This window comes from Carex rostrata, chromosome 11 (assembly GCF_964058835.1).
Source record: "Carex rostrata chromosome 11, lpCarRost1.2, whole genome shotgun sequence".
NCBI classification, from domain to species: domain Eukaryota; kingdom Viridiplantae; phylum Streptophyta; class Magnoliopsida; order Poales; family Cyperaceae; genus Carex; species Carex rostrata.
The window spans coordinates 2,146,887-2,161,747 of NC_135928.1; the positions used below are offsets into that span (position 1 = coordinate 2,146,887).

At 32.6% G+C, this 14,861-nt stretch overlaps 2 protein-coding genes across 4 annotated transcripts in view; both read right to left on the minus strand.

Annotated features, from left to right (window-relative positions):
* The window catches only part of LOC144562170 (uncharacterized), an 88,066-nt gene that overhangs the window by 68,483 nt on the left and 4,722 nt on the right, over positions 1 to 14,861 (minus strand). The window lies entirely within an intron of this gene.
* On the minus strand, positions 1,545 to 5,891 carry LOC144561878 (E3 ubiquitin-protein ligase At3g02290-like). Of its 2 annotated transcripts, XM_078310977.1 has the most exons (7): positions 5,706 to 5,891; positions 5,180 to 5,283; positions 4,446 to 4,552; positions 4,205 to 4,339; positions 2,970 to 3,387; positions 2,617 to 2,726; positions 1,545 to 2,211 (listed from the first exon to the last, which is right to left on the minus strand). In XM_078310977.1, the coding sequence occupies exons 4-7, from the start codon at positions 4,322 to 4,324 to the stop codon at positions 2,185 to 2,187; spliced, it is 675 nt and encodes a 224-aa protein (XP_078167103.1). In that variant the 5' UTR covers positions 4,325 to 4,339; positions 4,446 to 4,552; positions 5,180 to 5,283; positions 5,706 to 5,891; the 3' UTR covers positions 1,545 to 2,184. The 2 variants fall into 2 exon arrangements, with proteins under 2 accessions (XP_078167103.1, XP_078167102.1); XM_078310976.1 differs by lacking the exon at positions 5,180 to 5,283.

Below are 14,861 nucleotides of genomic sequence, written 5' to 3' on the forward strand. Positions count from 1 at the left end.
ATATGGCAAGATAGTGGGGCATTTACAACCCAAATACAACATTCCAATTAAAGGTGATTAGAGTACTCTAGTAGTGTCTCTATATGTCAAGATAATATGGCATTGATAACCCTAATATAATACTCCAATTGTAGATTTTGGAGCACTCTAGTAGTGTCTTTATATGGCAATATAATAGAGAATTTACAACTCTAATACAACACTCCAATCGAATGTGTTTGGAGCACTCTAGTAGTGTCTCCATATGGCAAGATAATAGGGCATTTACAACCTTAATACAACATTCTAATTGATGGTATTTGGAGCACTCTATTAGTTTCTCGAGATTGCATGATAATAGGGTATTTACAACCCAAATACAACACTCCTATTGAAAGTGTTTGGAGCACTATAGTAGTGTCGCCAAATGACAAGATAATAGGATATTTATAACCCTAATACAACACTTTAATTGAAGGTGTTAGGTGCACTCTAGTAGTGTCTTTAGATGACAAAATCATAGGGCAATTACAACCCTAATACAACATTCAAATTTAAGGTGTTTGGAGCACTCTAGTACTGTCTCCATATGGAAGAATAAAAGGGTATTTACAACCCTAATACAAACTCCAACGGAAGGTCTTTGGAACATCCTAGTAGTGTCTCTATATGGTAAGATAATAGGGCATTTACAACTCTAATAGCAAATTGTGGGCAAGAATAGCAAATTCTTGGATATATATTGACTTTAGCAACTGTGGGCAAGAATAGCAAATTCTTAGTTATGTAAATCTCTAATTTTTGGAGCTTTCAGAAGGTGCAAAATTAGGCAATATACATCTAACTCGACTACTTTTTCTATAAAACATCTTGCGTTAGCAACTTACGATCATGCAACGGTAGGAGTGTGTATTATCTGAACGATTGAGGTCAGAGTCATTCTAGACCACTGGATCAAGATGTCCTTATCTGTTAATGGCTTTTGAATAATCGAAAGTCAGATAGAACGGCAATCATCTGATCTGATAAAGATGACTGCTAATTATCTACTCCAACCAGTTAGTTTAAATAAGTTTTAGATAAATATCAAAATAGAACAATAGAACATCTTGATTTAAGGAAATAGTTAAAACGCAACTGTTACGCAAGGAAAAAACTCAAGGTTTTTATGGTGCGGTTATTAATGGATAGACATACACATAATCCAACAACCTGGTCACATTATACATTAATTGATACACTTCCAACCAGATGCTATTATCCAGAGTACAAGGGTGTTTTAATTTTTTTTGACAGATGGTGGTGTCGCACCTGTAATGCAAATGGCATAGATCAAGTAAATACTTGAAAACTAAATTAGGCCAGGATGAATGACTCGAATTAACTAGTTGGTATTTGCTTTTGCACAAGTGCAAAACCGAGTAGCAGTTATTGTATCAAATCTGTAGCAACAAATTCTTCATTGTCATTCATTATATTTCATACAACATTGACTTGTTACAATAACATTCCCTTCAAAATTTAACATTTCATAAGGGTAGGCATCTGATGTAGCAAAGGAACAATTCAGTGACAATAATAAAATTCCATATCACAAAATCCAATGTCTGATATAGGGCTAAATTCAGTATTTATTTCAATACCACTACAGAGATGCAACAATACAACATAGACTATTTCAATTTATGCAGCCAGCCTTACGTGAGACCAAATAAATATTAAATTAATAGCATCTCAGAGCTCTCGTTTCCTAGAGGAGCTCTCTTTGCCTAGCGCAATATGTATAGTTGTTGTCAGGCTCCAAGACAAGATGCTGGAGCATTTATACAAGCAAATTTTCATGCATGCCCCTGAAAAACCTTCAAATGTAGGGCAAGCCCCTGGAAAAGAGGGACATCTCATACACGTAGTAAAACATAGGAAATATCACTGGTACATTTCCTCTCCAATTTAATAGAAAGTGGCACCCAATCTTTGTTTAATTAAGAGGAACAATGACCAAGGAGGATATCTGGGCACCTTAAAAGGCACTGCAATTTCCGTTGCTAATCTCTTTCGAATATATTAGGTGATGTTTTGAGGTTTTAAAAGGAATATATTAGGTGATGTTTTGTATTGTTCAATTATTTTACGAACTATCACTATATACATATACTATCCTTACAACTCTAAAGGCATGTGAGAGAAAAAGTGCAGAAGCTTCTTCTATGGACTCTCGCAAAACTCCATCTCCTGCATTTCCATAATTTAAATATCACGCATGAGAATACAAGAAACATCAAGGACTCAATATTCAAACCTTCTAAAAAGGTACCTGACCAGCCTGATACCTGGCATACTACTTGTATCAATACAGGTATAGATAATTTTCTGCAAAAGACCTACTTTTTGTTCCATTACTTATTATATATTTCTTTTTTATCTCAGCAAAACTGAAATTAGAGATCCCATAAAATCCTAAGTTAGAGGAAGAACATCAAACAGAAAAGATGTACAACCGCCATCTTTCTCAGTGAAATTCATCCACCTAAATGCATTGCTTATACATACGAAAGGGGCAGACAAATAAATTAGTAAATTAAATAAACAAGCAAAAAGGGAAAAGAAAAAAGAGAGAGAGAGAGAGAGAGAGGGCACCTGTCCACAAACAGGGCAACTGTCACTCCGTTCCATCCATTCATATATACAACTCAAATGAAAATGGTGCGAGCATTTTGCCACTATCTTTGGATTCTCCTCTGTATATTCTGCAATAATTAAAAATAAAACAACTTCAAGCTACCAAGAAATGGCCTTTTCAAAATTGCAATAATTCTCCTGTGTATATTCTCCGCTCCACTACCTCTTAATCAACAAACCATGATTCCTAACAGAAGTAAAACTCCCTAATAACCAAAGAGTAGTGTATCAACTTTCTGAATTTTTCCTAACAATTGGATTTCTGAAACTGAAATACACTGTACAGGATCAAGTACTTCAACAGCACGTACCTTCTAAACAAGTGGGGCATACATCCTCATCCTCTGAACTGGTTACCAAATAGCCTGATCCATATAGTTTAGCAGCCAAGCCCTTGTCAGAGCCACTCTTATGCATCTTAACAGAGGAGTCATCAGTGTCTGTGAGAAGCCTTTTCTTCACAGACCCTGTATTGGCACTGTCAGTACCAGAACTGCTACCATTTCGCCTCAGAGGCTGAGAATCTTCTTGAGTATGGCCAAGAGATTTGTCACGCCTTGACACCAGTTGGGAGTAGGGAGGGGGTCTTGGTACCAGGTGGTACGTTTCTGGTGAGGGCATAGTATTGTCTGGTGAGGTAGGGCCCAGCGTCGTGGCGCCAGATGGATTCACCGGTTGACCAGCTGGAGCACCAGCCCTCGACTCAAGTCTCTGAAATCCTGCATTGTACTGGAAAGAAAAAAAAAAAAGTTTAATGACAAATATTTTAAAGCAGGACAATATAGTTTTTGGTCTCTTCAGGTCCCACATTACAAATAGTCAACTGCTATGATGATTGATTATTGAAAAATAATGATAACTTAAATGGTGTAATGCTCCCATGTTTCAAGTTACTTCAGAATTTATTTTAAGGACCATCCTGGCTTCATATCAAGACAAGATAATACAGAAATTTGATATTCGGCATCATCAGAAAAATTTGGAACTATCAGAAAATACCTCCGTAGTTAATACCATAAGCAAATTTTGTAAATTAGATAGCTTGAATAAACATTAAAAGGACTGATCAATCAAACTAATATGAATCGTCCATAAAAACTTAAGAGAAATGGGAGCATTTCCATTAAATGATTTATCATCCTAATTATCAAATATGACCTAAAAAGTTAGATATACACTATCCTGCACTGGTACTTTAACCCATTACATTGGTAGATCTGTAAGGGATTAGCTTTTTTTTAAATATGTAGGACGCTTACTATTTTCCTCGTAGCTTACCACAATACTAATGTTACTAAATACTAACTCGAAAGAACCTTTATTGGTATAAAATGTAGTAACTGCTTGGGAACCCCATTTTTTTTTAAGAAAATAAAAATGGTGCAAGAAATATCAAAAAGGATGCTGCATATAAATCAGGTAACTTAGGCCATCACAACAAAGGGTCAGAGATGACATTTTTATTCTCTTTTTGGCAACTTGCGATATTGGTGTTTTCAAGTTTGTACATAATAAAAGAAAAGAGCTATGCCATAAAGAAAATTACCCCGCTGAAAAGCTGGTGAAAAAAATATCTAAGGCAGAGACACTGCCGATAAATGGGATTATTGGGGTGTGCATACTCTTCAAAATCATCTGGGCAAAGGCAGCAACAAGATCCACCCATGCTTACACAATTGTACTGCAAAAATTAATAGAAAGCAAAAAAAAAAGGAAGTAAAAGCTTTCAAGTGAGGTTAGTTATGCCGTCAACAAGAATGTCTAAAGATTGAGCGGAAAAGAGGTACCTCTATGATATCAATTCTCTTAGATTAGTTATTTATAAAGATCAAGTTTATCAATTGATGAAGTTTCTTGTATATTTCTTGTCCCATACCCAGTTTAATTTTGTATCCTGCAAGAAAAGAATCGCAGTGACATTATTAATAACCAGTCTGTCGGGCTTTTGAGAAAGAACCAAATAATTCATCATGCTTGCAAATGACACCCAACATTTATATATGTAGTTCACAAGTAACATCCATAGAATAATATAACTAGTACTCACCATTAGAATGTTAGTACAAGTGACAAATGTGTGCCTTCAAATACTGAAGGGAAAAAGGTGTATTTCTTGATAAATGTATATTTTTAACCCTTCCAATATTTTTCTTTCCGAATACCAATTTGGTTAAAAAAAAAAAAAAACTAAGCACAGCACGTTTAATGTTGGGTTTTCATGTTTCATTTGAACTTCTATCAATAGAGAAAGTTAAATTTGACTAGAAAACGATGGGATAATTTAGCTACTAATTATTTGACTCGATATTGATATAATCTGTTATCCACCAAAAAAAATATATTATCTTCATAGAAAAGTAAATGTGCACGCCATTCAACCAGATGCTCCCTACTTTTGTATGCACCAACAAAGACTGCACCTTTACCATAATTCATCAATTTTACAGAACAGAAAACCTAACCATTTTAAACTTTTAAAAAACAAAATGCCAAATGCTGAGCTTAAAATTGTCAAAATTACCAGTTATATCTGAAGGATGCTAATTTTTATCTCAACCCTACATCCATAAATATTACTTCCTCTTTAGGTTTACCATCTATGCTACTAAAGTAAGATGACCAACACTGAAATGCAACACCTCATGAGCCATACCATTTAAATTTAATATATTAACTCAAATTACACAAAAATTATTTTGGTAAAAGAAGTTACTGAAGTCATGTACAAAATAGAAAGAAAGTCCTTAAAGTAGAAATAGCCAATAAAACCTGAAAAGTAATTTGATGGCAGGTATTTTCTACGATCCAAATTCAGAAATCCCAAATTCATCAATTACTCGCAAAAGGTAAACTATTTGTCCGCTTCCTAATTCAGCCCCAAATTCGCAAAAGGCATCTGATTTTTTACTAATTGAACAATGCTACTCAACAAATTCAAGTAAAAAGTACCAGGGGTCAAGATCCTTAACAGTATATTAGACAGTTATCTCCATCCGCCAATATATTAGAAATAAACACCGGATCCAATCAAAAGAAACAGAACATACCTTCTAAATCGAAGAATTCGACTAGGGTTTTAGGATTTTAGCATCCGATCATACGGGGGACAAAAGGGTAAGGTAAAAGTTTTACCGTAAAACTGAGCGAGAGAGAGGGAGGGAGGGAGGGAGAGAGAGAGAGACGGTGTGGTGTTTGGTGTGTGATTCGAGAACAGTTGAGGTGTCGCTGTGTGCGGGAAGCGTATCCTCTGCAGAGCCAATCGCTGCGGAGCTGTGGAGCTTTTAATCTGGTCCGTTCGTTTCGGATCGAACGGACCAGATCAGATTTTTCCCGAATTGAAAAAATATATATATATTCTCAAAATTTTCAAGATCTGATCTAGTCCGTCCGATCTGAAACTAACGTACCAGATTAAAAGATCTGCACATCTCCGCAGCGATTGGCTCCGCAGAGGATACTCTTCCGTGCGGTGCGGGTGGTGTGGACTATACCAATATTTTATGAAACTCCACAGAAGTCCTTATATTTTATATATTTAAGGACTCAATGGAAAAAGGTAAAGCAAATTGACTACAAAAACACAATTATATAGTCGAGAGTCAATTGCATAAATGATTTCTCGTAGTTTATATTACATGGACTGGGGTATTCTTAAGCTAACCAAGTTAGCACCAAAATTCATCACAAACGAAACGACTAACAAAATTGAAACCGATCTATTTCGAGTAATGTATTACATACAAATTTTATAAATTTTTAAATTAATTTAATATAGAGTCTAGTTATTAAGAAAATAAGGTTTATAAGTTAGTTTTGATACGTTCAACTTTTATTTTTTTATCATTTGATTTTATACTAAATTAGCTCTAAAATTTATAAATTTTGCATATAAATTATTTGAAATATATCGGTTTCAACAATTTACATTTATCGTTGAAAATCAATTTGATGTGTTTTGAAACTAAGATTACCAAGAGACTGAGGAGCTTTAAGAACATCCTAGTTGCAAAGTAAGAATCTTGTTTTACTTTACGTTCATATCTTTATTTTCAATGACTAAATAGTCAATCCGAACCAATCAACATGATATCCGTATTGAAAGGTGCTTGGAGACTAAATTTTACATTTTTTGGAAAAATTTTACTATTTTTTTAAATAGGTAGAAAACTGTTATTTTTGGACAGATTCTGGACCATAAAAAATAGTGATTTTGAAATATTCTAAAAAAATAGTAAACAAATTTGAAAAAATATAAAACTTGGTCTCCTAGCACATTTCAATATAGAGATCATGTTGAGCGGTTCGGATCATCTCTTTGAAGTTTCAAATATAAAAAATATAAATATGAAGTGAAACCAGACTCTTACTTCACAAACTCACCATAGCCCAACTATATATATATAGTTGAAGTGAAATTCATATATATTTAAGAGTAAGGCTTAGGTGCTATGGATTAGGCATTCTGTGCTACTGCTTCAAAAACCTATCGTATAAATTTTAAACTTTGATCTAATTAGCTCAGTAAATTTGTTATATAATGAACTTCTTGAATACCAATTTTTACTATTTTGTATTATTTATAAAAATGACAAAATGACCTAGAATATTGGCAGCTTTTATTTATTTTTAAGTCATTTTTTTTCATCTTTCATAAATCATAAAAAACAGTAAAAAATAGTTTTTTACAAGTTCATTATATGACCAATTTACTGAGCTACTTAGATCGAAGTTTCAAATTATACAATAAATTTTTGAGACCGTAGCGCGAAAGGCCTTATGTCATTTATAGCACTTACTCTATACTTAAAACTCACAAAAATATTTTGTGAATTCAATTCTAAAATTTGTCAGATTAATATCAAACGATAAACTTCTCGTTGAAACCAAGCTATTTTAATATAAAAGAAGTGCTTCGAATCATTGTTATTTAATTTCAAATTGTTTGTTGACACGGTGTAATCAATTGATGTGTTTATGTATATATTTGTGTGTATAAAATATAAATAAAATAAGTAGTATCATATGACTATTTGTCACAATTATAATATTTTTTATTAGTAATTGCAAAATTTATATTACTTCAAACCATAAATTGTAATTATTGATTACGGTCTTTATCACAAGTGATGTGTGCCCCTAAAATAATTAGTTGAGTCATTTATGTATAAAATCAAGTGTGCAAGCAAAGACAAATAATTAGAGGTTGGCTAAGATCAAAGTGGTAGTTCCTGAGCTTTGGTGCTACTAATTCGTTTTTTTAATTTTCAAAGTTAAAAACGTCGATCCGAACCGTTCAAGTTGTTCTCCATATTAAATTGTGCTTGGAGACCAAATTTTACATTTTTCTGAATTTTTTTACTATTTATTAAGCCACTTTGAAAATCGTTGATCCAACGGTGGCTTAACAAAACAGTAAAATCAGAAGCCACCGTTGGATCAGCTGTTTTCAAAGTGACTTAATAAATAGTAAACAAATTAAAAAAAATACATAAAATTTGGTCTCCAAGCACAATTTAATATGGAGAACAACTTGAACGGTTCAAATCAACGTTTTGAACTTTAAAAATTGAAAAACGAATTAGTAGCACCAAAACTCACGAACTACCACTTTGATCTTAGCCAACCTCCAAATAATTATTAAAATCCGTAAACAAGTTTTTATTTGATCCAACTGTTCTTCGGCCTCTTGATATTTTAATAAAAAAAAGTTGCACATATTATTTCTGATGAAAATAAAGATTAAAATTTTTGTCTTTCTCATCTCTTCTAACCCGCACCTCCAACACAACGATATTCTTTATTTTCTCCCGTCTCTATTTTTTTTGGATAGAGAGGAGGATGAGAGAGAGGGGAGGAGCTAAGGCGGCCATTTTTATTAATACTCTTAACAAAAAACTTAATTTTAAAAATGTCATTTTGTATTGTTTTTTGTCAAAACTACCCCGACCGTCAGGCCCACGGGCGGCCCAAAAATCCAACCAAACCGCCTGTGGTTAGGGCGCTCCATACCACTAGCGGATAGCCCGTGGGACAGGCGGTCCGCTTTTTTTTTTTTTAGAGATCTTAGTATTTTGATTTAAATAATTTTGAGAAGAAATTTTTTTTTGTTTAGAGTGTATGTCAAAAAATAAGACAATAGTTGATTTAAAGTATATATTTCAAAGAACTAAATTATTGATTTGATTCCTTAAAATTTATATGCATACCAAAATCATTAACCATAGACAATAGTTGATATGCAATACAAACTCAAAAAGATCGAATCAATTAGAAAGTGTCTAAAGAAATCAAATTCAAAATTCAAAATTTTTTCATGCCATTAAAAAAAATCCATCTTTCAGATTATTTACAAAATATTTAATAAATTTCTATAATAAAAACTTTTACCATAGATTTTGGTTACAAAAAATTATTAAATAAAAAAACGATTGTACTTAAAAAATGAAAAAAAAAAACACTTGCACACATAGTTTATAGGTGATTTGATTCGAAGAGGAAAAAATATGAATAATTATAGTCATTTTTGCACTCCAGTTTTTCTTTTGTTCTCGTAACTACAGTAGAAGAAGATTATATTATGGTCTCCACTAATTTTATGGCCTTCTTTTTCAGTCACTGCATTAGTTTATGCGCCAACTTTCATAGGTATAAATACTTGAGAAATAAGAGATTAATACTTGCAAAGAAAGATATTAATATTTTCGTGCGTAACTTGATATGATGATCCTCTATTTTCAGCCCTCCAATAGTCTCCTCGTCAACATTCTTCTAATGAAGTAGTGGGGATTGATACAGGGACTAAACTGCAAAAGTGATTGCACCAGCATGTAGAGCATTCAAAAATACACAAAATTGATATAAATTTCAACTTATTTGGATTTTTCTACAGTTAGTTATGAATTTTCAAAGTTTAATTTTCGAAAAAACTTTAAACAACCATAATTTTGGCTAGGAAAATCAGATTTACGCGTATGAGCACTTTTCGGAAAGGGGAGGACGAGACGGATCCGATTTTGCCTTGGTGCTACACTAGGCATCGTCGTATCAGAAGCATCAAAATTTCAAAAAAATGCCGTTTAGTACATCAAAAATTCAGTTTAAGTTTTCGTTCGACGGTAGGTATTAAAAACAGCAATTTTCAAACCATCTTAATAAATAGTAAAAAAATTCAAAAAAATATAAAATTTTGTCTCCAAACACATTTTAATATAGATTAAACATCTAACGGTTTAGATCGGCTATTTGGACTTCGAAACTATAGATATGAGCGCAAATTAAAACACCCCGTTTAATTCACGAAGTAGCGTAGCCTTACTCTACATGTGTGTATATAATATAAAAAATGTATATATATGTATATGTATATGTTTATGTACATATTTATACATATATGTATATATTATAAAAAAAAATTGTATATATGTATATATGTATATGTGTATATGTGTGTATGTGTATGTGTATGTGTATATGTATATGTGTATATGTGTATATGTGTATGTGTATGTGTATGTGTATATATTATACATATATATTATAAAAATCGGAAAAAGAGAAGAAGATCAACAAGCTGTCATAACTTAAAATTTTTTGAATAAAAGCCAAGTTCTTAATTAGTGTTATATTTAGACTTGTGATATCCAACTGACAAATAAAATCAAAAGTTCACCAAAAAAATAAAAAATCATAGTTATAAAGAGTTACGACATCACTTCATAAATATATCAAATGTTTTATATTTTGGCATACACTCTAAACAAGAAAACTTTTTCTTCACAAAATTATTTAAATCAAAATACTAAGATCTCTAAAAAAAATAAAAAAAACCGATCGCCCGTCCCACGGGCGGTCCGCTAGTGGTATGGAGCGCCCTAGCCACGGGCAGTTTGGTTAGATTTTTGGGCCGCCCATGGGCCTGGCGGTCGGGGTAGTTTTGACAAAAAAAACGATACAAAATGGCATTTTTAAAATTAAGTTTTTTGTTAAGGGTATTAATAAAAATGGTCGGGCGTGATATTATCGCAGCTTGAAGCATAGAGTCACCATCTGTTGGGTTTCGGTGGAACGGTTCAAACTCATTTAATTAGCTTAAGCTGCGGAAAGAGTAAAACAAAAATTTTTACATCTAACTTAAGCTACGGATTAAATGAATCAAGAAGATTCGTTTAATCCTATTTACAGATCTACTCCATAATTGATTTCCTAAAGCATTAAATCTATTTACAAATTAAATAGATTAATATAACAATTTATACCTTGATTTCAAATCTCAGTTGGAATGCAGACCTAGCGAGTAGAGCCTCACCAGGGATGGAATCGACTCGCAGTATCACACGTGTGATACCTCTATTGGTTATCCACCAGGACTAACTGGAGAGCAATTTACTTCTTCTGCCATAAATACCGTAAACCGCGGAATTCTGCAGAAACACTATTCACCGAGAAAATAATGAAATAAATATATTTGTGTCCTGAAGTAACTCAGTTTTGCTTAAAAGCTAAACCGCAGGATTACACAAAATATATTATTTCCTAATCTCGAAATAACTGAAATCAAGGAAGAGAGAAAAACCGATTAACGAAGTAATCAGATTAACACGTGAATTAGTGAGTCTTTCTCTCTACCCCTACCCCTCTATTTATAGAGTTTTGAGGAGGTTCGCAAAAGACCGAAATACCCCTCAAAACAAATCTATTTACCAAAAGCCCTTGACACCTCATCCTTTTATCATGTGAAATGACCAAAATACCCTTGCCACCTCACATGACACATGTCAACACATGGGAAGTCGGCACCAAGGTAAAAAGATCATTTTACCCTTGGTCCATTAAGGCATGAATAGTGTTGGGCTTTGATTTTGGGCTTTGACTTTTGGGCTTTTAATTTTAATTAAGGCTTTGATTATTTTGGGCTTTTAAATCCATAATTCAAACCCATAATTAACAAATTAAAATCCAAATCAAATATATATAATTGTCATATACAATTATATTTCTTTTCGGTTGTTGTTCGGTAACTTTTATACAACGTAACGTGTACGTTTATAAATTAACCGTTGTTTCTGCTTGTCATTCTAAATGACATTTATAATTTAATTATATCATGTATAATTAATTATAACCATCTTAATATTAATTATAATCAATTTATAATTAATCAGTAAGATTCTCCGAGTAGCTCCTATATGGTGTGACCCAATAGGATCTGTGTTATGTTGGTAAACAAAGTTAAAACTGTTTTAACTTCTATAATCATGAGTGGCGTCTGGCAACACATCATGACCATCCAATTACACAGATGATGCTGTACTGTACAATATCACGATCCAGTAAACAATTTACTCGTGTCAGTTCTTCTGTCTCATATCTATCAGATCAGTTTCAAGGTAGATGTGTGTCATCCTTGGTAACTGTATCTTTTCTTGATCTTGAGTAGATTATCAAATATAATTACTCTTGTAATTATACCGCATGCAGATAATCTAACTCTATCAAGGGGCCCAGTGATGCTATAGCTCGTATAGAGATACGAGGGACAAGTAGTATTCTTGGCAGACTATCACTTCCTCAGCTAAGTTATATATATGGAAATGCTACCGTTATGGCTGTTTTTTACGGACAGCGTTAGATAACACTTACTCATATATATTTCTTAGTGGGAACGATAAATACCTCATACTGTAGAACTTTGACACTGAATGAAAACATAAATGACACGAACACAATTCTATTTAATGTTTCATTCGGGGTCTGTCAAATACCATGTTCCTATAACATGTATCCATGTGATTAAAATGACATCTCGTGTCAGGTGGTTTGTAAAACTTAACCATCTTTTAATCCACATGCTAACCTTATCGCGGTAATTAGTGTTCCTGCTAATTACCTTGGTCAGTGACTTTTAAGAGTATATATTATCTATATTATGGAGTTTCACAATTTCAGTCATGAACTCGAAATGATCCATAATTTCAATAATACTCAAGGCAACAAAATGATATATAAATAAACATTCAATTCATGAACAAAGCTTTATGATTAATTTATCGTATTATTGACTTCTAGATTATTACAAACTAACACCATCTTGATTGGAACGCTGCAATGAGCATATTCGGTCATCGCGCTACAGTTATTGGACGAAAGTTGATCGGTCGTTAAAAGAAATGAGGAATGAGGTAAGATAGTGTTTAAGATTGTAGATAAGTAGAATTAGATTATTAGAGTAATTTAGATGAATTTATGAGAATACAGGAATTTAGATCTAATATTGAGGGTCATTAAGGGTCATTAGACTCGTTGTAATATGTTTTTTCATCAATGAAATTATTAGTAGGCAATTAAAACCAATAAATATAAGAGAAATAAATAATAAATAATATTTTAGATGTAGATATTCAATTATAATACATTAAATATGTTGTACCAATTTGTGGCCTAGTTGAAATATGTTTGAACTATTCAGCATGAAAATTGCATCAATTAGACAGATCTCTCATTTGTTTGTTGTTAGTACAAACGAAAAGTTACATACACATATTAAATTCAGGCAACTGTTACATATAATTTTCTTAAAAAGGTTTTTCTTATTTCTTTCCTTTTTGAAAGAGGCTTGGACATAATTTTTAGCTCTGAATTCAAGTTACCTCAACTATAAATACCACTTCCAAAGCAATATAATATAGAATGAACTCATCTAAATTTAGAAAGAGATTACATGACATATAATTAAATAATCTACAATTACACATTGATCAATATTAAATTTGTTATTTTAAATTAAGCTAATTTTTTATCTCTATATATTGAGACTAATTGGGCTTAATTAGCCTCAAGTAACAGTTGAGCCATATTCCTTTTCTGATCGCATCAAGTTGGTCAAAACTAAGTCAAAAGTTTTTTTTTTTATATTTTTGCATGAAAGTCAAAAGTATTTTAGACATGGTTGAAATATAAACAAGGACGGATTTAGAATTACGATCAGTAGCAGGTATAAAATACTAATAAGAGTATTTTTTTTTCTCCTGACGAATTAAAGTAGAAAACAGATAATTAAGGATCTAAAAAAATCACGATATGACCAGATACGTCACGATACGATACGGTTTAGTCATATCTCACTGCATGACATTGCATGTGTGCCGGTCACGTATTGTTACTCGCATGTCCCGTGCAGTGACCATTCACGTGACATGGTCATCTTTCGAAAACTTGACACAACACGGCATGTCATGCAAAAGATTTGGTCACGACACGACTTATGGTCATGTGAGTCACGTGTAATTAAGACCTTTCGATCTTGAACGAATGGTGAATCTTGAATAAACTAGCCTAAATTATGAAAAAAAAAAATTAAACATGACTGGTCACATTTGGATACGTCACGTGTGGTCACGGCATGCCTTGGTCATGGCTAATGCTTTATGACCATTCACGTGTTTTTGACCATCCTTCCAAATTTAGTCACGGTATGACTAGTTATGACATGATATATATTTAGATTCTCAGTAGCATATCTCTTTTTTCTCCTGACAAATCAGCAACTCTTCTGAGTGTAGTGAATCGGACCGCGTCTTTTTTCTTTAATTCTTTTACTCAAATCAGTATGGACCGACTTTCTTTTTCGTGTAATCTTCTTCTACTGGCTGTAAATTAAATCTAGCGATAGTCATTGTTTTTGTCTAGAGTAAGCACAAGTTAAAATACCATTGAATCTCAAAAAAAAAAAAAAAAATCGAATCCAGAAATAAACTAGTACCTACCCCTAATCCATCTTGATCCGCCAATAAATATAGGGGATTTGTTTCAAAATTCGTACAAATTTTAATTAAATGATCCGAGTTGAACTTAATCTTGTCAGTACCTCACCTTATACGAATTTGTAACAGTTTGGGTCTTGACTCTTTAATTGCTAACTAAGCAATTAATGTCTATATTTAATATTCACACCATGTTTGTGAAAAATTCACGACAATAAGATGAAACTACTTTAGAGCATGCACCATGAATTAACACAAGAGCAAGATATAAATTTGATCAATCAACTTAACAAAAACAAAAACAAGCAAAAATGAAGCATATGAGTATGCTCTATTTTTATTAGTATACACCTGTTGTAATATTACAATGTCTAATAGTTTATAAACTGGACAAACGAATTATCTTTCAAAGAATAGTTAACTTTCTACTTGAGATACTGTCAT